The sequence below is a fragment of the Cryptomeria japonica genome, chromosome 3 (genome assembly GCF_030272615.1).
Source record: "Cryptomeria japonica chromosome 3, Sugi_1.0, whole genome shotgun sequence".
NCBI lineage: Eukaryota > Viridiplantae > Streptophyta > Pinopsida > Cupressales > Cupressaceae > Cryptomeria > Cryptomeria japonica.
This window is the reverse complement of record NC_081407.1, coordinates 826,143,504-826,168,542: the sequence shown is the minus strand read 5'-3', so window position 1 is coordinate 826,168,542 and position 25,039 is coordinate 826,143,504. Positions and strand designations below refer to the sequence as shown.

The 25,039-nt window shown below is 31.9% G+C and overlaps 1 protein-coding gene across 19 annotated transcripts in view; it reads right to left on the bottom strand.

Annotated features, from left to right (window-relative positions):
* LOC131054791 (uncharacterized) overlaps positions 1-25,039 on the bottom strand; it is a 111,660-nt gene that overhangs the window by 47,154 nt on the left and 39,467 nt on the right. For 15 of the 19 annotated variants that reach the window (XR_009108044.2, XR_009108047.2, XR_009108051.2 and 12 more), the window contains one exon: positions 11,777-11,836. The exons of the other annotated variants lie outside the window; for them this stretch is intronic. Coding sequence is in view for 1 of the 15 variants with exons in the window: in XM_057989388.2 (XP_057845371.1) it covers positions 11,777-11,836 (60 nt within the window). In the remaining 14 variants the exon portion in view is untranslated. The remainder of the gene's footprint in view (positions 1-11,776; positions 11,837-25,039) is intronic. 19 annotated transcript variants of the gene reach the window in all.

Below are 25,039 nucleotides of genomic sequence, written 5' to 3'. Positions count from 1 at the left end.
GGAACGACCTGAGTGGTAACAGGCTAAATCCAAGTTCTTCTGAACCACTATAAATAAATGTGTTTGTGACGAAAGTTGCAAGCAACAAGTGATGATTTGTTCATACTGACAACATGTCTCCCCATAAACCATATAGAGCGAAACCTCTATAGGCTGGGAGCCTTCCTTAATGGAGCATATGTCGCTGCATGTATGGCCACTCGAACGCATGCCCTTACTAGACAGCTTTTTGTGTTAGAATCCAAAAATCTTCTAGTTGTTGATGTAGGAGGTCAGACCTCTGAAGAGGCTCACATTCTTATGATTCTTACCAGAGATACAAAGCTCACCACAAAGAGTTTTCGTGGGGACTGATGCTTGGCTGCCTTGAACAAGTGAGTGTCGAGGGTGGAGCTAGTGGGGTCAAGCATCTAAGTATCTGCTATGAATTGCATGTAAAAGTGTAAAGAATGAGGCGTAGAACAATAATATATAATTTGTTACAATTTTAGACAAATAGTTTAAAAGTTATTAAAAAAAATTGTACACATCTGTCTCTAAGAACTCTAGAGATATTAATAGAAAAAATTCAAGATCAATATGTTATTGTTGTTCAAATTTTTTTTTTTACCAATTGCTATTTGTTAGCAACATCAACATTCCATAAAAAGAGCTCAATAAATCCTTTAGTAGAGGGACTCCCTTCCTTAATTATATCATCCCAGTGATCCTCACCACCCTTATACATCACCATCCTCTGTTTTCTTCTCTTGGACTATGATTTCCCTTACCTTTCCAATAGCTTGGGATATATATTTATAGTTATCTTCTACCTAATACCCAACTTACCCAAGTTTTTTATGGTCTCGTCCATAATGTCAATACACTCTTCACTCTTCTTCTCAAAATACCACCCTCCCCATCACTAATTTCACCTTACTATAAAGCCTTCAAAGGTGGTATTATATCCATATCTAGAGAATGGGGTGACCTCTATTTTGGAAGTAAATTACTAGCTACTTCTAGAATTCAGGATCAATTGTGTATGTGATAATCATATATATCCCCTCAACAATAGCATTAATTGGAATATTGTTCTTTTCCTCTATCATTTCTAAACCAATCTTAGGCGGACTATTTTGTGAAGGCTCCCTAGAAATATCCTCTTTGCCTTTTATACAATCTCCTCCAAGAACTTTCTTTTGGGTGATGACTTGATTTTTATTTTTCTAATGATTCATATCATGATTTCTATATCTCTTTGTAGAAAAAGGATTAGTAATTAAACTCACCAATAGTGGGTTCCAATCATTTCCACCTTAACCTTTTGTTTCCATCACCCATTTCGTGTAATAATTTCACACCTCTCAAAAAACATCTTTCAAATAAATCTCCATAGAGAGTTTGATGTAGGATTTGAGCTTCCCTTTAAAAAAAGATTCATCAACCCTAACAAAGGACTCAAATTCATTTCAAAATATCTTGAGAAAATGCTCATTCCAATATTTAGAAGGAAGAATGTAGAGCCTAATACAAATTGTAGCCTTTCCTATCTGATGGGTAAGCGGATCAAAATTTGGCTCTCAATATTTGAGATATTGAGGAGCCCCATCCTAACCATTCATGAAAAAATCCATCTTCTCTATGTGCGCTATAATCAAATTCACACCTATTGCAAGAATCACAATCTACTTTTACTTAGGATGTTTCATTAATCCTTAATCCCCCCTACTAATTGTATCATCACCTCTTCTTCCACAACATTAGATCAAAAGATAGACATTAGAGAACATAAAAAAAGCAAAAGACAACAGACATAGAAAAGACAACTAGCTAAAATACAAAAAGCTAGCAGCAGAAAGACACAACACATAGAAACTAAATACCATATAGCAGTAAAAGTAGAGAAGAAAATCCAAGCCTAGGTAAATCTCTTTAGTAACTTGACAGCTTCCAGCTCCAATTGCTCCATGGTCTTAGTAGTCCGCTTGATCCCATCAATGTCCCTACTTTGGTTTTTCTTCTTTCTGGTGCTTGCACGTGTTCTTTTTCCAAGACCTGCCTGCTTATCTTCAGGGGTGCCATCCTTCTCCTCAGTGGTGTCCCCAAAGTCCATTTCCCCTTGAACAATTTTGATCTTGCTGATAAGGACCTTAATACTATCTAAGGCGACCTTTAAAATCTTATGACTCTACTCCCCAATCTTTTTTAGGCTCCTCTCAACCCCTTCCATCCTCTTTTTAGTTGCCCTTGCTCTATCTTCTAGGGTTTGAAAGATATTACATTGGGTATTTATGATTTTTTCCACATTACTGATAGCTTTGGTAAGCGCACTTAAGCAATCAGGGAGGGAACTAAAGTTACCAGTGCCAATAGCTTCCAAAGCTTCAATTTTTCTATTCTCCTGGACCTGTTTGGCTTTTATACTTTTTATTTCCTTATGAACCCATAGGAAGACCTTATTGAAGCAATCTGTGCCATTTTGAAATAGAGTTCGATATCCAGATGGGAGCCATCCTGGGCCTTGTCTTCCACAGGGTCCAAGTTCACCTCCAGACCCACCTCCTTATACTCTGCCAAGCCCTTACTGTGGTCCTTGGAGCTAGTAGGAAGGGGCAAATGGTTCTTAGATCCGAAATCCTCGCCTCTCAGCATATTCCCCTTTTTCTTTAGGCTTGAAATAATTTGAAGCTCCTCGCTATCTGTCTTCATATCTTCTTCAGTCTCCTACTACTTATAAGTATGTTTACATAGAAGGTAGAGGCTAGTCATTATCATCATATTTAGTATTGTGGTTTTATTGAGTACTACTTGAGGTATCACCCTCAATGTAGATCTCTAATACCACTTGTAATGAAATAACTTGCACAACCTGAAGATATTATCGTATTTAGTTTTGTGTTTTTATTCAATACTACTTGACGCATCACCCTCAATGTGGATCTCTATTACCACTTGTAATGAAATAAATTGCACAACATGAAAATATGATATGAAATATAACACAAATAATTAATGATATATTGTCACTTTGAGGGGGTGACCTCATAATCTTCTTAGAGGGGGATTCCCCAATAGTATTTAATAAGAACCCAATACTCAATATGATAATAACTAGCTATACCTCCTATAAGTATGCTTAGGAAAATAGGATGACTTAGACAACAACACATAATATCTAGGACGACCTAATTAACTAACTAAAAAATGATAGGAATAATATGAATTACTTATGATTTAAGATATGGGTAAGTGCACCAAGATGGTCAACAAATAGGGGGGTATAACTGGACACATTTTTTCTAAAATTAGCTAAACTTGAACTTGAAAGAGCAATTTCAGACTCATCCACTCAAAATTTGAAGATACCTAAACAACAAAGATAGTAGTAATCTAAATTTAGTTTCCAAACTACTAAGGTTTTTCAAAATTTAATAATATTAAGGGGTTCAAATGTTTCGCAAACACAAAATTGTTCCTATTTTTTTCAGCAAAACATAAGATAGAGTCTTACGTGCACATAAAAAAAGTTATAGTTGTATTTATTAATTTAAAAAACCTTTTGTTATAAAGATAGTTAAGAGTGAGAATTAGTTGTTGTGCAGTTTCTTTGTAATTTTTTGTTGAGTATTTTATTTTACGATTTTTTAAATCGGGTAAATGGTCGTGCGCATCACTTAACTTGCATCAAAATAATTAAAAACTCATATTTTTTTTAAGTCTAAAGAATGAAGCGTAGAATAACAATATATAATTTGAATCAATTTCAAACAAGCAGTTTAAAATTTATTAAAAAAAATTGTACACATCTATCTCTGCAAACTCTAGAGACATTAATCAATGAAATTCAAGATCAATATGTTATTGTTGTTCAATTTTTTTTTTTAAATATGGTTAGAAAGCTCAAAAGATGCATGAAATTATGGTGAAGAGTTTACGAATACCCACTTTTGTAATGTGTAAACCAAATGATGATGAAGTTGAGAAACCAAACTGGAAGAAGAAAACATGTAAAAAGGAGGAAAATAAGGCTCCCAAGCCTTAGCCTTGCAATCCAAGCATAAGTAGAAGACAAAATGCATACAAGTTTTTAGTTTTTATAAAATTTATATTGGGTTTTATTCTTTATAATAATGCGTATGAGTTATTCTCTTGAATATTCATATATGTTAACATAGATAGATTCATCAATAGTATGATATAAGCAGACATACATATATCATCTCTCTCTCTCTCTCTCTCTCTCTCTCTCTCTCTCTCTCTCTCTCTCTCTCTCTCTTTAAATATGGTTATAAAGCTCAAAAGATGTGTGAAATAATGGTGAAGAGTTTACGAATAGCCACTTTTTTAATGTGTAAACCAAATGATGATGAAGTTGAGAATCCAAACTGGAAGAAGAAAACATGTAAAAGGAGGAAAATAAGGCTCCCAAGCCTTAGCCTTGCAATCCAAGCATAAGTAGAAGACAAAATGCATACAAGTTTTTAGTTTTTATAAAATTTATATTGGGTTTTATTCTTTATAATAATGTGTATGAGTTATTCTCTTTAATATTCATATATGTTAACATAGATAGATTCATCAATAGTATGATATAAGTAGACATACATATATTCATGTATGTAAAAATACTTTTATATATATAGGCATACATATATTCATATATCTATATCTATCAAAATATGTCTCCTTCCTCTCCCTTCCTTCTCTCTCACTCTCCCTCTCTCTGTCCCTCACACAAACACACACTCTCTCTCTCTCTCTCTCTCTCTCTCTCTCTCTCTCTCTCTCTCTCTCTCTCTCTCTCTCTCTCTCTCTCTCTCTCTCTCTCTCTCCACCTTCTCTCAAGGTTTTTGATGGTCTCGTCCACGATGTCAATACGCTCTTCACTCTTCTTCTCAATATACCACCCTCCCCATCACTGATTTCACCTTATTCTATAGCCTTCAAAGGTGGTATTATAGAATGGGGTGACCTCTATTTTGGAGGTAAGTTACAGGCTACATCTAGAATTGAGGATTAATTGTGTATGTGATAATCATATATATCCTCTCAACTATAGCATTAATTTGAATATTGTTATTTTCTTCTATCATGGCTAAACCAATCTTAGGCAGAATATTTTGTGAAGCCTCCCTAGACATATCCTCTTTTCCTTTTATACAATATCCTCCAAGAACTTTCTTTTGGGTGATGACTTGATTTTTTTTCTAAGGATTCATATCATGATCTCTGTATCCCTTTGTATCAAAAGGATAAGTAATTAAACTCACCAACGGTGGGTGCCAATCATTTCTACCTTAACCTTTTGTTTCCATCGCCCATTTCGTGTAATAATTTCACACCTCTCAAAAAACATCTTTCAAATAAATCTCCATAGAGAGTTTGATGTAGGATTTGAGCTTCCATTTACAAAAATATTCCTCAACCCTAACAAAGGACTTGAATTCATTTCAAAATATCTCGAGCAAATGCTCATTCCAATATTTAGAAGGAAGAATGTAGAGCCTAATACAAATTGGAGCCTTCCCTATCTCAGGGTAAGTGGATCAAAATTTATCTCAATATTTGAGATTTTGAGGAGCCCCACCCTAACCATTTATGAAAAAATCCATCTTCTCTATGTGCGCTATAATCAAATTGACACCTATTGCAAGAATCACAATCTCCTTTCACTTAGGATGTTTCATTAATCCTTAATTCCCCCTACTAATTGTATCATCACCTCTCCTTCCATACTAAATCTCCTCTTGCCTAAAATTTATAAGGACCCTAGAATGTCCACTTCCCTATATAGATCTGCCCTACAATCATATTAGGTTGAAACATGTCTCTCCTATTGCAAGGAAGGGACATATGAACCACCATTTCTTTAGTCTCCTTGATATTTGACTTGAAAACAATCCAAATTATTCCCTCTACTCCCAAAGTTCCAATTTCAATTATATGGCATATCCCCACTGATTAAGGCCTTCTAATAAATATTAAAATTGAACGATATAAAATTTTATATCAATATGATATATAGACATATAAACACCCTTGACATTAATTTATTTTTATATTTTTTATTTGACAATAAAAATCTTAACACTACTAATGCAGGAAATTTGTAATGCTTAGGTGGATAAGAATACTTATAATGGTATGAGATAGGTAAAATTGTCTATTGATAAAAATTAGTAGAAATAATTTTGACGATCATATACATGTCAAGAATTCAATTTTCTCAATTACAAATTTATATAAAAATAACACAAACACATTAAATTTGGTCAAACAAATTATTTAAAATAAATATAATAACATTATTTAATTATATCAAAATAGTCAACTTCCTTATTTCACTATTTGTATCACTTTTTTAACATACAAAAGTAAAATATTATTTATTTCCTTTTTCAATAAAATAAATTCAAGTCCAATGTCACATTTAAAGATTAATTTAATTTATTTTGATAATCATTGGTTGATTTATTTGCAGAAACATAAGTTTGTTAGAAAATTATAAATGAAACAAGAAATTAAAAAATAATATATATATATATTTCTTACCTACCCTTAAAAACCATTTATTTTTCATAAGAAATAAATTTAATCTAAAATTCTAAAATCAATCTTTTGGAAAACTAAATTTTCCCATTCTCGCCTTTAAAAAAAATGAAAATAAAATAGTTTTCTCTTTCCTACCCAACAACCATCTCATCACTTATTTGTCCTAGGGAATAAGTTAGGTGGAAAATTATAAACAAAAATGCTTGGAAATCTTAACTACCTTATGTAATCGTTGGATCATTATATATACAAACCTTTGAAAATTGAGACCATTGCTTTGCCCTAAAAATAAAATAATATTTTTCTTACCTACTCATCTTAAATATTGGATCATATTTAGCCACGGGGGCTAACTTTAGTGGAAAATTATAGAAACAACTCCATGTAAATTTCAACTACCTTATGTGACCATTGTATCACGAGATTGGAAACTATTTGAAAATTGAAACTATTGATTTTTCATAAAATAAAATAATGTTTCTCTTGACTACCCTTCTTAACTATTGGACCACACATGTCAACAAATTTATTTTCTTTACCTACCCACTACCTACTTTGAGTAATTCCCATTTAGTCATTCAAATATTTATTTTTCTCCATGATGGATTTCCTCCAATGTGTCCTCTATATAATGGCATTCATTTGTTTGAATAACTGATAAGATGCGGGCTTGCGGTTAGTGCCAAAGAGTGTATTTAGAAAGTTTGTGTTGTAGGGGAAATGTGTTCTCTACATCAGGGCATTAACTTGTTTGAATAACTAAGAAGGTGCAAGCTTATGGTTTAGGATCAGAGAGCATTAAAAAAATTTATGTTTCAGAGCAATGACAATTAAAATATTTGAATGGATTGAGCTGGATCATTAATCAGCTGTAGCAGAGAACACTAACAATAGGGAGATTAGAAGAAGGAGAAGGGTGTTCACAAGAAGGAGACCAACAAAGGCAAGTATTATGATTCCTTTATTTCTAATAGTTTTTTTTTCAAAAAAAATTGTATTATAAAATTCATATATACTATTTCATGGTCATGCATATTTAGGATAGAGAAAAGAATGGTAGATTTTAGAAAGTTTATGCAATATATATTTTTAATTGACGATGCTAGAATTATTTTCTTTGTGGTTAAAAAAAATTGTTTTCAAGATTGTCAATAGAAATAATTAATTTATTTTTTTCAAAAATAAACATGAATAATTTATTCACTTCATTTAATAATAAATATTTTCAAGATTGTCAATAGAAATAACAAATAATTTTTTACAAAAATAAACTTTAATAATTTATTCACTTCATTTAAACATAAATATTTTTATTCTGATTGCTTCAAATGACTTCAAATAATAGATCTCTCAGCATACATGGAAGATAATAAGATGACAATATGAAAATTTACAAACACAAAAGGACTAATAAAATTGAGTTCAAAGCAAATAAATCATTTATGCTGAGATAGACAAATATGTAATAGTGAAGCATCTCGTATTGCACGTTTCTAGGTTCATCCCAGAGTATCTTTTTTCTCTAGGTAAAATCTAGGTAAAACATTGGAACAAACATTAGGTCAAATCTAGGTAAAATCTCTCTATATTGCTACCATCTAATCAAAACATTAGGACAAACAACAAGATGGTAGCGTTTTTAATGGCTGTGAGAGATTGCATTGTAATGGTTTGCTGCCATTACTTAATTTATTAAAGGAGGCTTCTATTTACTGTCAATAAATTTTTTTATCAATATTTTAAATATCTATTTCTTTAATTTTGTTAATTCATAGTCTTTCTTTTGAATTTAACATAGATTAAAAATGAATAGTATAATAAATATATGTATCTTATTTATATAATAAATTGCACCATCACAGGCTTCGACAATCTTTAAGAATTTGATCCACTTTCATATTCCCTTAACTCATTAATATTTATATGCACCCCAAGCATTCCATTTCGTCTATCGAAGGTCTTATGCCATATCTTGCACTAGGATCCTTAAAGTAATAGAATTATGTTTTTTTTGTATTTTAGATTATGTTTTTTCTTTTGTCTTCGTCAATATTTTTTGTTCATTTTTGGTATAGGTTCTTCCAGCATTGGGAGCATATGGAAGTCAATCCAAGAAAAATTAAGTCTATTTACATGAATGGAAATAAAAATCGCACATTAGATCAAATGGAAGACATTACCAATAATCTTCAACACTATGGTTCTTTTTTTTCTACCTACCGACAGTGTTGATGATTAATGGTAATGTCCTCAATTTGTTTCGATGTAGGATTTCTATTTCCACTCATGTAAATAGATTTGTTATTCCATTGGCTTTCATATGCTTCCAACACTGAAAGAACCTATACAAGAAATGAATACAAATATATGAGAAACTGAATTTCATTACTTGAAGATATTGCATAACACTAAAACACATGACATGGGATGTTTGGGGTGCATATAAATAATTAACAAGTTAGGTGAATACGAAAGTTGATTAAATTTAAAGAGTACTAAGGTAAGACTAGGGTTGGAATTAGGTCAACAAAATAATAAAGAAGGGGGCAACTGATATGGTGCAATTTGTTAAATGAATAAGTTATGTACTCTTCTTATATTATTAATTCTTAATCTATGTTATTTTTATCATTGTTAAAGCTAAATTCAAAAGAGAAAAAACTTCACATGAATTCAGAATGAGAGAAACACATATTTAAAACATTGATAAAAAAATATTAGCAATAAACAGAAGCCTCATTTAATAAATTAACATTAAATAATGATAACGAACTATTAAAAATGCAACCTGTCACAGCCAATAAAAAAAGCTACCATATTATTGTTTGTCCCCTTTCATGTAATTGTTATTTTTTTACTAAAATTAGCGGGAATGGACAAAAAGTTAACCAAAGTTAGGAGTAGGCAAACCTTTACACCTTTTTACACCTTTCTTCCCTTTCAAAACTAGGAGCAACCTTAACCAACTTTACATATTTATTGCTTCTTTGAACTACTTGTAACACATCTAGGTGAAGGGGATGACTAAAAACAAGTATTAAGAAAACAAAAGTGGAGTAGTAGAAATATACTGAAAAAGAACAAAATCATTAAGAAAAATAATCTTATTAGAAGAAACAATAGAAGAATCCTTAACCTTAATATGAATCTTAAAGTAGCTTTATTAATGATTGTTTATTAAAATCAATTTTTTTTTTTACTCGGTTTTATTAAAAATAATTTTTATTATATTATCTATTGATGTAATTTAGTTAACTGCCCTAGAAGAAGCTCCATTTGACCATCCACCTCTTTATATTCTCTACCAATGCCCATTTCCTTCAACGTCTTCTCATCTATAATATAGGATTCCATTGTTTGAAAAGCCTAGAAGATGCAGGTTTGGAAGCTACGACTCTATAGTAAATATTGTGTTTTAGGGTTATTTAAAATCTCTCAATGGATCACTAAGTATTCTCATTAGTCTATAGGTGAGTAAAAAAAATCAGTAAGTATTCTCATTAATTTTTTGATTTTTTTTCCCCTTTTCTCATTTTATCACTGTAGTGCCTAGCATAATTCTTCCACTGAGTGTAGAGGAGAGTGCAAAGTGTAGGGAGTTATTTCAATATTCAAGTGTGGTGAAAGGAGAAAATGGAGGGCAAATTTGGAAGAAAAGCAAATATTAGACTCTATTTGGGATTCTGGAAATAGAAAGCCTTTTAAATCAGATAGCTGACACATCTCCTATGTTACAGGAATACAGAAGAGTGCAAGTCAATTTTTTTTCCATTGGTTTCAAAACACAAATGCTCGAGAAAAACGCAAGAATGAACAATTCACTAGCGAAAAGCATGTAAATTTCCCACTGATATTGGTTTATACACTGTTACAGAGTTATATATAAATTACTGATAAAATTTTATGCAACACAAATTGGGAACAATTGAAATAATCTATGTAAAAAATATTGTTTTTGATTTGGAATTAGGATTTGTATGTAAACCTAAAATCTCAAATATGTATAATCTCTATGTTTTTTGTACTCTATCTGATGATCACTGAGTTAGAATCTGAAAAATAAAATAGAATGCATACTAAGTTAAATCCATGAACTCAGTAAGACTGTTTACTGTTTAGCATACAAGGTAGGCCCAGGCTACGGTAATCAGCCTGAAAAGAAAGATGTGGCTCAATATTTTTTTGTTTAGATTTCTCTCTCAGAATTATCCAGTTGATATAGAAATATATTTTTCAGATTTTGAATGTCTTGTACAATCAAAGTAGTAGGAAGACAAGGTTTATGTGGAAGTAAGTAAATCGAATTTCTTGAACATTTTTACTTGTTTGATATGAAAATCGTTGTATTATTAAATCATACCTTTGTTCATTCATTAATCAAGAAGAAATGCAAATCCTTCTGCATCATGACAGAGGTGGTTTATTATATGGCCACAGAGAGTTTATTGTATGGCCTATGATAAACCACCTCTATGGAATGCATTTGAAATAGTTGTAAAGTTATCTGTGCTTCTTCTTTTTCTTGATTCTAGACATGAATGGACAAAGTTATGATATGAAATGCAATAATTTTCATGTCAAGCATGAAATGCAAAAAAAATCGAAAAATTCGATTACTTACCTTGTCTTTCAACTGATTTGATTGTGCAGGGAAACCATAATTGAAAAATATATTTCTATATCAATTAAATAATTGAAAAAGACAAATCTAAACAGTAAACTATTGAGCTACATGGTTCCTTTCAAACTGATTACCCTAGCCTAGACCTAGCTTGATTGCTAAACATTAAACAGTCTTACTAAATTCATGCATTTAACTCTGTACGTATTCTATTTATTTGTCAGATTTTATGTTTATATACAAACTCTAATTCCAAATTGAAAAATAAATTTTCACATAGATTATTTCAATTGCTTCCAATCATATTGCAGAAGTTTCATTATATATAATTCTATAACAGTATATTAAACTACTATATCAGTAGAAAAATCCCATACTTCTGGCTTGTGATTGTTCATTCTTGCGATTTTCTCGAGTAATTGTGTTTAGAAACCAATATAAAACATTTTAGGTTTTGTGTTTCCAGAAGTTTTTCAGTTAGAGAAATCCAATGCAGAATGCTTTCAAAACCTATCGTTCCCTTCTCCTTTCCGCATCGCATAAAGATGAGTTAGCATATGAGCTTTATATTACAATGATTTCTGAAAAATATAAATTAAATGTATTAACTATAATACTAACTTCTAATAGTAGACACACTTCCATTGCTTGTGCTCTCCACCTTTCTGCTGGAGTTCTCCACTGCATTCAAGAAACAAAAGAATCAAAAAATTATTATATGGAAAAAGGTAAAAAGAAAGTCAAATAAAATCATTGTAATGTGAAAAGAAAGAAAAAAAATAATCCAAAACTAAAAGATTCATTCATTAACCTATATGCTTTTCTAGATCTATTGAAGTTTTTCATTGTCATAGTCCTACAACATAAAATTTCTGAACACACTTTTTGGGCCTAACCAACAAGTTGGCACCTCTTAGGCCATTCAAACAAATGAAGACCATGAGGTAGATGAGGAAACATTAAGAACAATTGATGGGTGGAGTAAAATAAATAGTTGAATGGCTAAATTGAAATTACTCAAAAGTAGATAGTGGGAAGGTAGACAAAAGAAATGATTTGAAACAAGCTATCCAATAGCTAAGAAGGGTAGGGAAGAGAAATATTGTTTTGTTTTAAGGCGAATCAATAGTTTCAAATTTTACATAGTTGCCTATCTTTGATCCAATGGTTACATGGGTAGTTAAGATTACCAAGGAGTTGTTTCTATAATTTTCAACTAAATTATGCTCTGTTGCAAATACGTAATCCAATAGTTAAGAATTGTAAGTAAGAGAAATATTATTTTATTTTTAGAAAAATCAATAATTTGAATTTTCAAAGATTTTCTTATTTCATGATTGAATGGTTACATGGGATAATTAAAATCTTCAAGAATTTTTTTTTAATAATTTTCCACCAAACTTATGACTTGTGGAAAATAGGTGGTCCAATAGTTAAGAGGGGTAGGTATGCCAAAAACTATTTAATTTTTAATGCAAGTCAATTGTTTCAATTTTCAAAGATTTTCTTATTTGTGATCCAATGGTTACATAAGATACTTAATATTTTCAAAAAGTTGCTTTTATAATTTTACTCTAAACTTATGCCTTATGGAAAAATAAGTGATCAAATGGTTAAGAAGGGTATGCAAGAGAAATATAGTTTGAGATTTCTAAGGAGTTGTTTCTATAATTTCCCACCAAACTTGTGCCCCATGGAAAATAAGTGATCTAATTGTTAAGAAGTGAAGGTGAGAGAATTTTCCTTTTTGTTTTGTTTTTAAAAGCCAATTAATAGTTTTGATTTTCAAAGATATGCTTATCATGTGATCCAATGGTTACATAGGATAGTTAAAACATTCAAGAAGTTGTTTCTATAATTTTTTACTAAACTTATATCATGTGGCAAATAAGTGATCCAATGGTTAAGAAGGATAGGTAAGAGAAATATTATTTTATTTTTAAGCTAAATCAATAGTTCCAAATTTTAAAGATCTGCCTATTTCATGATATAATGGTTACATAGGGTTTCTTGTTTCTAAACTTTTTCACTAAACTTATGCCTCGTGGAAAATAAGTGACCCATGGTTACCTATATATATATATATATATATATATTTTCAAGGGTCTATACTATGCCACAAATTATATAGATATAGTTAACATTATTGTATTTGTTATCATATAATTGTTCAATCAAAACACGAGTATAGATATCTTAAATAAATTTATATGAAAGAGGTAGAAATATATTACTTTCATTTTTCATATTAGATTTACTACAACAATTAGATAAGTATCTTGAGGTTGATATCTTTATAGCATAACTTAGATAGACGTATTTAATATATTCATACAATTTTATTGTATATTTTTAGTTAAAAAAAAGAATGCTTGACATTTACATGATTATCAATTTTATAATAACTATGTTTTATCCACTCATTCTATTGCCCTATTCATACCATTATAAATATTCTTATTAACCTAAACATTGACATGAATAAAATTATTTTATTAATCTAAAAAAATATTAAAATTTAAAATAACATAAGTATTTAGAGTTAGAATACTTAAATGATATGGGAACTTCCATATCTTCCCATTCAATTTTGGGAGCTGGTCTGTCTCAAGGCCATTGGGAATGGTCTTGGTGGGTATCATTGCTCCTCCATTGAAACCATCAACTATCAAAATTCAATGTGTGCTCATGTCTCTGTGGAAATAGACCTGGACAAGGGCCTTCCAACTGAGATTTTACTAAAGGTGGGCACCAGATGTAGGAAACAGCTAGTGGATTTTGAGAAAATACCTTTTAGATTTGGGGTCTGCTTTTAAACAAAAACATTCCACATCCCACTGCCAAAAAAAACCTCACTCTAGGAGCTCCCATGTCTCTAGTAAGCCGACATAGTGGATTGGTGTTGAAGCTCAATATTACATCATTCTTCCTAATTCTTCCAATCTGCCAACTCGATCTCATGTTTCTTCGAAGGTCAAGGTTTTCCCTACTTCTAATGAGTGTCCTTCTCTTTTGAACCCCCAGTTGGAGTAGACACTGGTGGTAAAACCCCTTTGTTCAGTGGTTGATTCAGTTCAAAGGAACTCAGAGCCGGTGAATCCCCCTGAGTGTTTGGATATTGTAGGAAAAAAGGGTGGGGCAGACTATGTTGTTGGAGATGGAAACAACCGGGATAGTCATGGATGGACTAAGGTGAAGACGAGGAAGCATATCACATCGAATCAGAAATCTTTTTGTTCTTCCAAAAAAGAGAAAAAATGAATAATCTTAGTTTGTATTGTATCCCTTCGAGCTGATCAGTTGTTGCTAGGTGTAAGGATAGGAGTTTAGTGTAGTCTAGTTTGTTGCATTCTGTAAGGGGATGATTTGGCCCATGTGGGTTTAAGCTATGAACCGCAAGAGGTCTGATGATGACATGTATAATTCAGTGGGTTTAGGCCATGATCTCAATATTTTGTAATTACCTTTGAATATCAATAAAAATTAAACTTTTATGGATTAAAAAAACTATTCATATAGTTTAGTTTCAATATTTATAGGAGGGTCAGTGTGCTTTGACTATAGAAAAATAAATGAAAATAATTTTTCTCAAGTTAGTGAATGTAATTAGATCATTACAACATGGACAAATTAATTGATAATATTGACTAACAGTAATTGAAAACACGAAATATAATATAAAATAAATGTACATAACATGAGAAGTGAGTTCATAAGGAAAGAAGAAAATATATAGATTTGATAGGTCTTGATTCAGAATAGTTGATATCAAATCAAAAGTTCCATTAAAATCATAAGTCTCTAATATATTTATGTAGGAAAAAACAATTTTGGATAATCTCTTCATTTAAACATCTGATTCTTTCTTGAATGGTAGCTATTTTTGTGAAGATGTTTTTAAATGAGACTGAGTTCCATTCCTTGATCTTTCTTTTAATCCATTGCATTTTCTTGTAAAACTGATACATTTGAGAACTAGGAAAGAAGGGGGCATCCAACCACCATTCCTGAAGTTTTGGAAGAAAGGAGAGGTCCCTAAACCACATTTGTTGAAACCTAAAAGTATTGGAGAGCCTCCTTTAATTAAACAGCCCAACAAATTCTAATTTCAAAGGGAAATGATCTGAGCCTGTGAGGGGAAGAATATTGGCTTTTGGTTGGCCAAAGAAAGAAGACCACATAGGATTGATGAAAAATCTATCCAGTCTTTCAACAATAGTTTGAACACCTTTCCTTCTATTTGACCATGTCATGGATCCACTCTCGGGATACAATCCTTAAGACCATTTGCTACTACAAACTCATTAAAATTTTGCATGACTTTTAAGGGAGGAATGATACCTCCTGTTTTATTCTGAAGAGATAAAATGGCATTAAAATCCCCTGCAACTATGAAGGGATCATCTCAGATATCAGAAATAGATAGGGAAATGTTATCCCATAGGAGTTTCTTACCCATGGTTGGGTTTGGAGCATAAACCAATATAACATGGTAGAAAGAGGTCAACAAAGAGACCTTAACATGAATACAATTTGCTTTGATATTAACAATGTCAACATTCAATATGTTGGGTTTCCATACGACTACAAGCCCGCCAGATGCTCCAATAGACTAGGAGGCTACATGTTTCCATTTTGTCCAATTTTTAACGTGTTGGAGATCTGATTTTTCAACAAACTTTGTTTCTTGCAATAGTATCAAATCAGCTTCATCCATCTCCAATTGAGACTTGATGAGGCGATGTTTGTTAGGGGCATTAATACCCCTAACATTCCAAGTGATTTTTCTCATTATGAGCTGGGAGGGCTTGTAGCCCCCCATTGACTTAGAATTTCTTGAAGAGTTAGTTGAATACATGCCTTAACTTCTTCTTTTGTTTTCTTCACCATTCTCTTTTTTGAAGCGGTCTTCCAACACTCCCTTTAGGTTTTGGAGTGACCATCCTTTTTTTTGACCTTGTTTGATAAATGGATGACCTTACAGGAATAGGGGAGGATTCTGCAGCCACCAACTGATGATTGTTTGAGAGAGCTAGAGAGTGTTCTAGATGGACAAGGTCTTGGTCACTATCTGAAACATAAGAGGAATTCTCAATATCAACATACAGAGATAAAAAATCTTCTTCAGAAAAATTTGAAAAGTGGGGCTTTGATTGAGCTATGTCCAGAACACCAATAGGATCACAAAGATCCTGATGAATCCAATCTTGTTTCTTCTCATGGTAAGCACGATTCCTTTGAGGCGAAGGTTTCTTATATGAAATCATTTTATCCTTCTTTTGAGACAAAAGCAGGAACTCACCCTTACCGGTTGACTGAAGTGAAATAACATTGTGAAGACTAATTAGTTCATGAAGATTCTTATCGGACAAATGACAATCTAAAAAGATAGAGCACATATGAGCAAGTTGATTGTGAACCAACTAATTGTAATTCCCATGAAGAAAAGAATCCTTAAATTGAAATAGGAAGTCTCAATTGCATAAATGTGGTTTAGAGAGTGCAATTTTTTGACATTGTTGAAAGAATAATGAAAAACCATCTTTTTTGGTTGGCTCTAGAATATTTAAGATATCTACGAAACTCTTGTATATCAAAACTCAAATTAAGGAAAGGAATCAAGCTAATTTCAAAAATATTTTTTTAGAAGAAAGTGGAGATCCAATAGAAATTATGATAAATTAATGAATACATCATCCATTCCAAATTGAATAATGTAAAATTGGAAAAGCAAAAGAGGCTTCAAGCAGAGTTGGAAGAAATTCTTCTCAAGGAAGAAATTTGTTGGAGGCAAATATTGAGAGAAACTTAGATAAACAAGAAAACTAAATTTGTTTGTGCATCCACTAAGAAGTAGAGGGTGTTCAATTATATTTTCGTTATAAATTCATCCAATTAGGAACCAATTAATGAAGAGGTAAATATTCAAGAGGAGTTTGTGTCATTCTCCAATTTGTTATCTATAATAAATGATGTAGATTAAGAGGCAATAAATATTAGAATATAAAGAGAAAATGATTTTTTGAACTATATTCCTTTAGTTGTCCTTGAAAATGACAAGTTTCCTTTGAAACACTTTACATTAGACGAGTTTCAGGAAATGGTTTTTTCTTTATCTCAAGATAAAATCTAGACCTAGATGGTTTTAGAATAATATTTTGGCAAAAATGTTAGGATTTGTGAGAAAATATTTTTAAGAAGAAAGTGGAGATCCAATAGAAATTATGATAATTTAATGAATACATCATCCATTCCAAATTGAATAATGTAAAATTGGAAAATCAAAAGAGGCTTCAAGCAGAGTTGGAAGGAAGAAATTATTTTCAGGGAAGAAATTTTTTGGAGGCAAATATTGAGAGAAACTTAGATAAACGAGAAAACTAAATTTGTTCATGCATCCGCTAAGAAGTAGGGGGTGTTCAATTATATTTTCTTTATCAATTCATCCAATTAGGAACCAATTAATGAAGAGGTAAATATCCAAGAGAAGTTTGTTAACTTCTCCAATTTATTATCTATAATAAATGATGTGGATGAAGAGGCAATAAATCTTAGAATAGAAAGAGAAAATGAGTTTTTCAGCTATATTCCTTTAGTTGTCCTTGAAGATGACAAGTTTCCTTTGAAACACTTTACATTAGACGAGGCTCAGGAAGTGGTTTTTTCTGTGTCTCAAGATAAAATCTAGACCTAGATGGTTTTAGAATATATTTTGGCATAAAAGTTGGGATTGGTGAGAAAATATATCTAGTTAGTGTTATTAGAATAATCAAGAATAAATTATTCTATGTTTGAAGAGGTCAACTCTACATATATTGGTTTAAACCCCAAAAGTTTCCATCCCAACACTATTGTAGATTTTCATCTCATTTATTTACGTGGTACCATTTACATCTTTTTTCAAATGCAATTACTTTGAGATCAACTAACAACTATCAAAATTCAATGTGTGCTCATGTCTCTGTGGAAATAGACTTGGACAAGGGCCTTCCAACTGAGATTTTACTAAAGGTGGGCACCAGATGTAGGAAATAGCTAGTAGTGGATTTTGAGAAAATACCTTTTAGATGTGGGGTCTGCTTTTAAACAAAAACATTCCACATCCCACTGCCAAAAAAAACCTCACTCTAGGAGCTCCCATGTCTCCCATGTCTCTAGTAAGCCGACATGGTGGATTGGTGTTGAAGCTCAATATTACATCATTCTTCCTAATTCTTCCAATCTGTCAACTCGATCTCATGTTTCTTCAAAGGTCAAGGTTTTCCCTACTTCTAATGAGTGTCCTTCTCTTTTGAACCCCCGGTTGGAGTAGACACTGGTGGTAAAACCCCTTTGTTCAGTGGTTGATTCAGTTCAAAGTAACTCAGAGCCAGGGAATCCCCCTGAGTGTTTGGATATTGTAGGAAAAAAGGGTGGCGCAGACTATGTTGTTGGAGAAGGAAACAACCGGGATAGTCATGGATGGACTAAGGTGAAGACGAGGAAGCATATCACATCGAATCAGAAATCTTTTTGTTCTTCCAAAAAAGAGAAAAATGAATCATCTTAGTTTGTATTGTATCCCTCCGAGATGATCCGTTGTTGCTTCGTGTAAGGATAGGAGTTTAGTGTAGTCTAGTTTGTTGCATTCTGTTAAGGGGATGATTTGGCCCATGTGGGTTTAAGCTATGAACCGCAAGAGGTCTGATGATGACATGTATAATTCAGTGGGTTTAGGCCATGATCTCAATATTTTGTAATTACCTTTGAATATCAATAAAAATTAAACTTTTATGGATAAAAAAAACTATTCATATAGTTTAGTTTCAATATTTATAAGAGGGTCAGTGTGCTTTGACAATAGAAAAATAAATGAAAATATTTTTTTTCAAGTTAGTGAATGTAATTAGATCATTACAACATGGACAAATTAATTGATAATATTGACTAACAGTAATTGAAAACACGAAATATAATATAAAATAAATGTACATAACATGAGAAGTGGTGAGTTCATAAGGAAACAAGAAAATATATAGATTTGATAGATCTTGATTAAAAATAGTTGATATCAAATCAAAAGTTCCATTAAAATCATAAGTCTTTAATATATTTATGTAGGAAAAAACAATTTTGGATAATCTCTTCATTTAAACATCTGATTCTTTCTTGAATGGTAGCTATTTTTGTGAAGATGTTTTTAAATGAGACTGAGTTCCATTCCTTGATCTTTCTTTTAATCCATTGCATTTTCTTGTAAAACTGATACATTTGAGAACTAGGGAAGAAGGGGGCATCCAACCACCATTCCTGAAGTTTTGGAAGAAAGGAGAGGTCCCTAAACCACATTTGTTGAAACCTAAAAGTATTGGGGAGCCTCCTTTGATTAAGCAGCCCAACAAATTCTAATTTCAAAGGGAAATGATCTGAGCCTGTGAGGGGAAGAATATTGGCTTTTGGTTGGCCAAAGAAAGAAGACCACATAGGATTGATGAAAAATCTATCGAGTCTTTCAACAATAGTTTGAACACCTTTCCTTCTATTTGACCATGTCATGGATCCATTCTCTGGGATACAATCCTTAAGACCATTTGCTACTACAAACTCATTAAAATTTTGCATGACTTTTAAGGGAGGAATGATACCTCTTGTTTTATCCCGGAGAGATAAAATAGCATTAAAATCCCCTGCAGCTATGAAGGCATCATCCGAGGTATCAGAAATAGATAGGGAAATGTTAACCCATAGGAGTTTCTTACCCATGGGTGGGTTTGGAGCATAAATCGATATAACATGGTAGAAAGAGGTCAACAAAGAGACCTTAACATGAATACAATTTGCTTTGATATTAACAATATCAACATTCAATATGTTGGGTTTCCATAGGACTGCAAGCCCGCAAGATGCTCCAATAGACCGGGAGGCTACATGTTTCCATTTTGTCCAATTTTTAACGTGTTGGAGATCTGATTTTTCAACAAACTTTGTTTCTTGCAATACTATCAAATCAGCTTCATCTTTCCTGCAATAGTATCAAATCAGCTTCATCCGTCTCTAATTGAGACTTGATGAGGCGATGTTTGTTAGGGGCATTAATACCCCTAACATTCCAAGTGATTTTTCTCATTGTGAGCTCGGAGGGCTTGTAGCCCCCCTTTGACTTAGAATTTCTTGAAGAGTTAGTTGAATACATGCCTTAAATTCTTCTTTTGTTTTCTTCGCCATTCTCATTTTTTAAGCGGTCTTCCAACACTCCCTTTAGGTTTTGGAGTGACCACGCTTTTCTTGACCTTGTTTGATAAATGGATGACCTTACAAGAATAGGGGAGGATTCTGTAGCCACCAACTGATGATTGTTTGAGAGAGCTAGAGAGTGTGCTAGATGGACAACGTCTTGGTCACTATCTGAAACATAAGAGGAATTCTCAATATCAACATACAGAGAAAAAATCTTCTTCAGAAAAATTTGAAAAGTGGGGCTTTGATTGAGCTATGTCCAAAACACCAATAAGATCACAAAGATCCTGATGAATCCAATCTTGTTTCTTCAGATGGTAAGCATGATTCCTTTGAGGTGAAGGTTTCTTATATGAAATAATTTTATCCTTCTTTTGAGACAAGATTCTTATCGGGCAAATGACAATAACATTGTGAAGACTAATTAGTTCATCAAGATTCTTATCGGGCAAATGACAATCTAAAAAGATAGAGCACATATGAGCAAGTTGATTGTGAACCAACTAATTGTAATTCTCATCAAGAAAAGAATCCTTAAATTAAAATAGGAAGTCTCAATTGCATAAATGTGGTTTAGAGAGTGCAATTTTTTGACATTGTTGAAAGAATAATGAAAAACCCTCTTTTTTGGTTGGCTCTAGAATATTTAAGATATCTACGAAACTCTTGTATATCAAAACTCAAATTAAGGAAAGGAATCAAGCTAATTTCAAAAATATTTTTTAGAAGAAAGTGGAGATCCAATAGAAATTATGATAAATTAATGAATATATCATCCATTCGAAATTGAATAATGTAAAATTGGAAAAGCAAAAGAGGCTTCAAGCAGAGTTGGAAGAAATTCTTTTCAAGGAAGAAATTTGTTGGAGGCAAATATTGAGAGAAACTTAGATAAACAAGAAAACTAAATTTGTTCGTGCATCCACTAAGAAGTAGAGGGTGTTCAATTATATTTTCTTTATCAATTCATCCAATTAGGAACCAATTAATGAAGAGGTAAATATCCAAGAGGAGTTTGTTAACTTCTCCAATTTGTTATCTATAATAAATGATGTGGATGAAGAGGCAATAAATCTTAGAATAGAAAGAGAAAATGAGTTTTTCAGCTATATTCCTTTAGTTTTCCTTGAAGATGACAAGTTTCCTTTGAAACACTTTACATTAGACGAGGTTCAGGAAGTGGCTTTTTCTTTGTCTCAAGATAAAATCTAGACCTAGATGGTTTTAGAATATATTTTGGCATGAAAGTTGGGATTGGTGATTAAATATATCTAGTTAGCGTTAGAATAATCAAGAATAAATTGTTCTATGTTTGAAGAAGTCAACTCTACAAATATTGGTTTAAACCCCAAAAGTTTCCACCCCAACACTATCGTAGATTTTCATCCCATTTATTTAGGTGGTACCATTTACATCTTTTTTCAAATGTAATTACTTTGAGATCAACTAAGATAATCCCTAAAATTATTTTGGAGAAGCAAGTAGATTTTGTCCTTGGAAAAGAAAATTAAAAAGGGAAAATACTTGCATATGAAGTGTTGCATTGTGTTCATCAAACTGGATATGATGAAGGCATTTGACAAAGTCAATTAGGAATTTATCGATAGGGTTCTTAATAAGCTTGCATTTTCTAATGAATGGTGTAAAATGATTCATTCTTTCTTGTGAGGATGAAAATTTTGATTACTAACAAATGGAACACCTACAAGTATCTAGGACCTTCTATTTGTTGTTTTAAAGTGCTATATAAATTGAGGTACTTGTCCCTCTTGTCCATCCCATCATTAGTCAAAGTATGACTTTCTTACAATACCCCTTAAGCAACACTATAGGTGCCTAGGGCTCCTATCCTAGCTCTGAGACCAAATTAAAGAGAATAAATGATTCATTTATTTTATTCCAGTAGGGCAAGAATATATACACACTTATGAATGTAGCTATATAATGACATCACATGCATAATAGAATAACTAGCATTGAAACATGTAGCAAATAATGGAATTGTTATGTTAGAATGGTTATTATGATATTATAGAGTGGGATTAGTATTGAATTAATGAAACACATAGAAATTATGTAAGACATTATTAGTATATTTGGGTACTTGATGTTGTCATAAAAAATTCAAGAGTTTATTTATTTTAATTAAACAGAAGTGAAGGTAGCAAAAGATGTCAAAAATTGGAAACAATCTCCTCTAGAGAAAAATACAATTTTAAGCTCCACATTTAAAAAAAAATTGTATTAAGGTTAAATGATTCATTTATATTAGGTTGTCTCCCTCTCAATAAAGATGAGTTTTATTATTAATAAAGTATTGGAAAAAATGAATTATAGTTCTTACCTATAATAATTTTTTTTCACTTCAATTCTTCAACTAAAGAGGGAATACCATTTAGATGAATGAAATAGTAGGGTATAAGTATGTTTTTGATTAGGGGAAAATAGGTTTTGAAGGGCCCCTGAAACCCTTTAGAACATTAGATCAAAAGATAAACATTAGAGAACATCAAAAAAGCAAAAGACAATAAATATAGAAAAGATAGCTGGCCGAAATACAAACAGTCAGCAACAGAAAGACACAACACACAGAAAATAAACACCAGACAATAGTAAAAGGCGAGAAGAAAAGCCAATCCTAGGTAAAGTTCTTTAGTAACTCGACAGCAGTCCACTTGATCTCATCAATGTCCCTGCTTTGGTTTTGCTTCTTTTTGGTGCTTGCGCATGTTCTTTTTCTAGGAGCCACCTCCTTATCTTCAGGGGTGCCATCCTTCTCCTCAATAGTGTCCCAAAAGGCCTTTTCCCCTTGAACAATTTTTAGCTTGCTGATAAGGACCTTAATACTATCTAAGGCGGCCTTTAAAATCTTGTGACTTTGCTCCCCAATCTTTTTGAGAGTCTTCTCAACCCCTTCCAGCGTCTTTTCAGTTGCCCTTGATCTATCTTCCAGGGTTTGAAAGCTATTGCATTGGGTATTTATGATTTCCTCTACATTGCTAATAGCTTTGGTAAGCTCACTTAAGCAATCAGGAAAGGAACTGAATTTTCCATTGCCAATAGCTTTGGTAAGCTCACTCTTCTTCTCAAAATACCACCCTCCCCATCAATAACTTCACCTTATTCTATACCCTTCAAAGGTGGTATTATATCCATATCTAGAGAATGGGGTGACCTCTAGTTTGGAGGTAAATTACAGGCTACTTCTAGAATTGAGGATTAATTGTGTATGTGATAACCATATATATCCCCTCAACAATAGCATTAATTGGAATATTGTTCTTTTCCTCTATCATGGCTAAACCAATCTTAGGCGGACTATTTTGTGAAGGCTCCCTATAAATATCCACTTTTCCTTTTATACAATCTCCTCCAAGAACTTTCTTTTGGGTGATGACTTGATTTTTATTTTTCTAAGGATTCATATCATGATTTCTATATCTCTTTGTAGAAAAGAGATTCTTAGTTAAAATCACCAATGGTGGGTGCCAATCATTTCCACCTTAACCTTTTGTTTCTATCACCCATTTCGTGTAATAATTTCACCTCTCAAAAAACATCTTTTAAATAAATCTCCATAGAGAGTTTGATGTAGGATTTGAGCTTCCCTTTACAAAAAGATTCATCGACCCTAACAAAGGACTCGAAATCATTTCAAAATATCTTGAGAAAATGCTCATTCCAATATTTAGAAGGAAGAATGTAGCCTAATACAAATTGGAGCCTTTCCTATCTGATGGGTAAGCGGATGAAAATTTGGCTCTCAATATTTGAGATATCGAGGAGCCCCATCCTAACCATTTATGAAAAAATTCATCTTCTCTTTGTGAGCTATAATCAAATTCACACATATTGCAAGAATCACAATATCCTTTCACTTAGGATGTTTCATTAATCCTTAATCCCCCTACTAATTGTATCATCACCTCTCCTTTCATAATAAATCTCCTCTTGCCTAAAATTTCTAGGGAGCCTAGAATGTCCATGTCCCTATATAGATCTACCCTACAATCATATTAGGCCGAAACATGTCTCCTTCCTAGTTGGATAACATCTAAGCTCCTATTGCAAAGGAAGGGACATATGAACCACCATTCCTTTAGTATCCTTGATATTTGACTTGAAAACAATCCAAATTCTACCCTCTACTCCCAAACACCCTTGACATTAATTTATTTTTTGTATTTTTTATTTGACAATATAAATCTTAACACTACTAATGCATGAAATTTTTAATGCTTAGGTGGATAATAATACTTATAATGGTATGAGATAGGTATTATTGTGTGTGGATAAAAATTAGTAGAAATAATTTTGACGATCATATACATGTCAAGCATTCAATTTTCTCAATTACAAATTTGTATAAAAATAACACAAACACATAAAATTTGGTCAAACAAATTATTTAAAATAAATATAATAATATTATTTAATTATATCAAAATAGTCAACTTCCTTATTTAACTATTTGTATCACTTTTTTAACATACAAAACTAAAATATTATTTATTTCCTTTTTCAATAAAATAAATTCAAGTCTAATACCACATTTAAAGATTAATTTAATTTAATTTATTTTGATAATTTATTTGTTATTATTCTATAAAATAAATAATAAAAAAATTAAATTAGTATGTCTCTTAGCTATTTTAAATAGTCATTGGT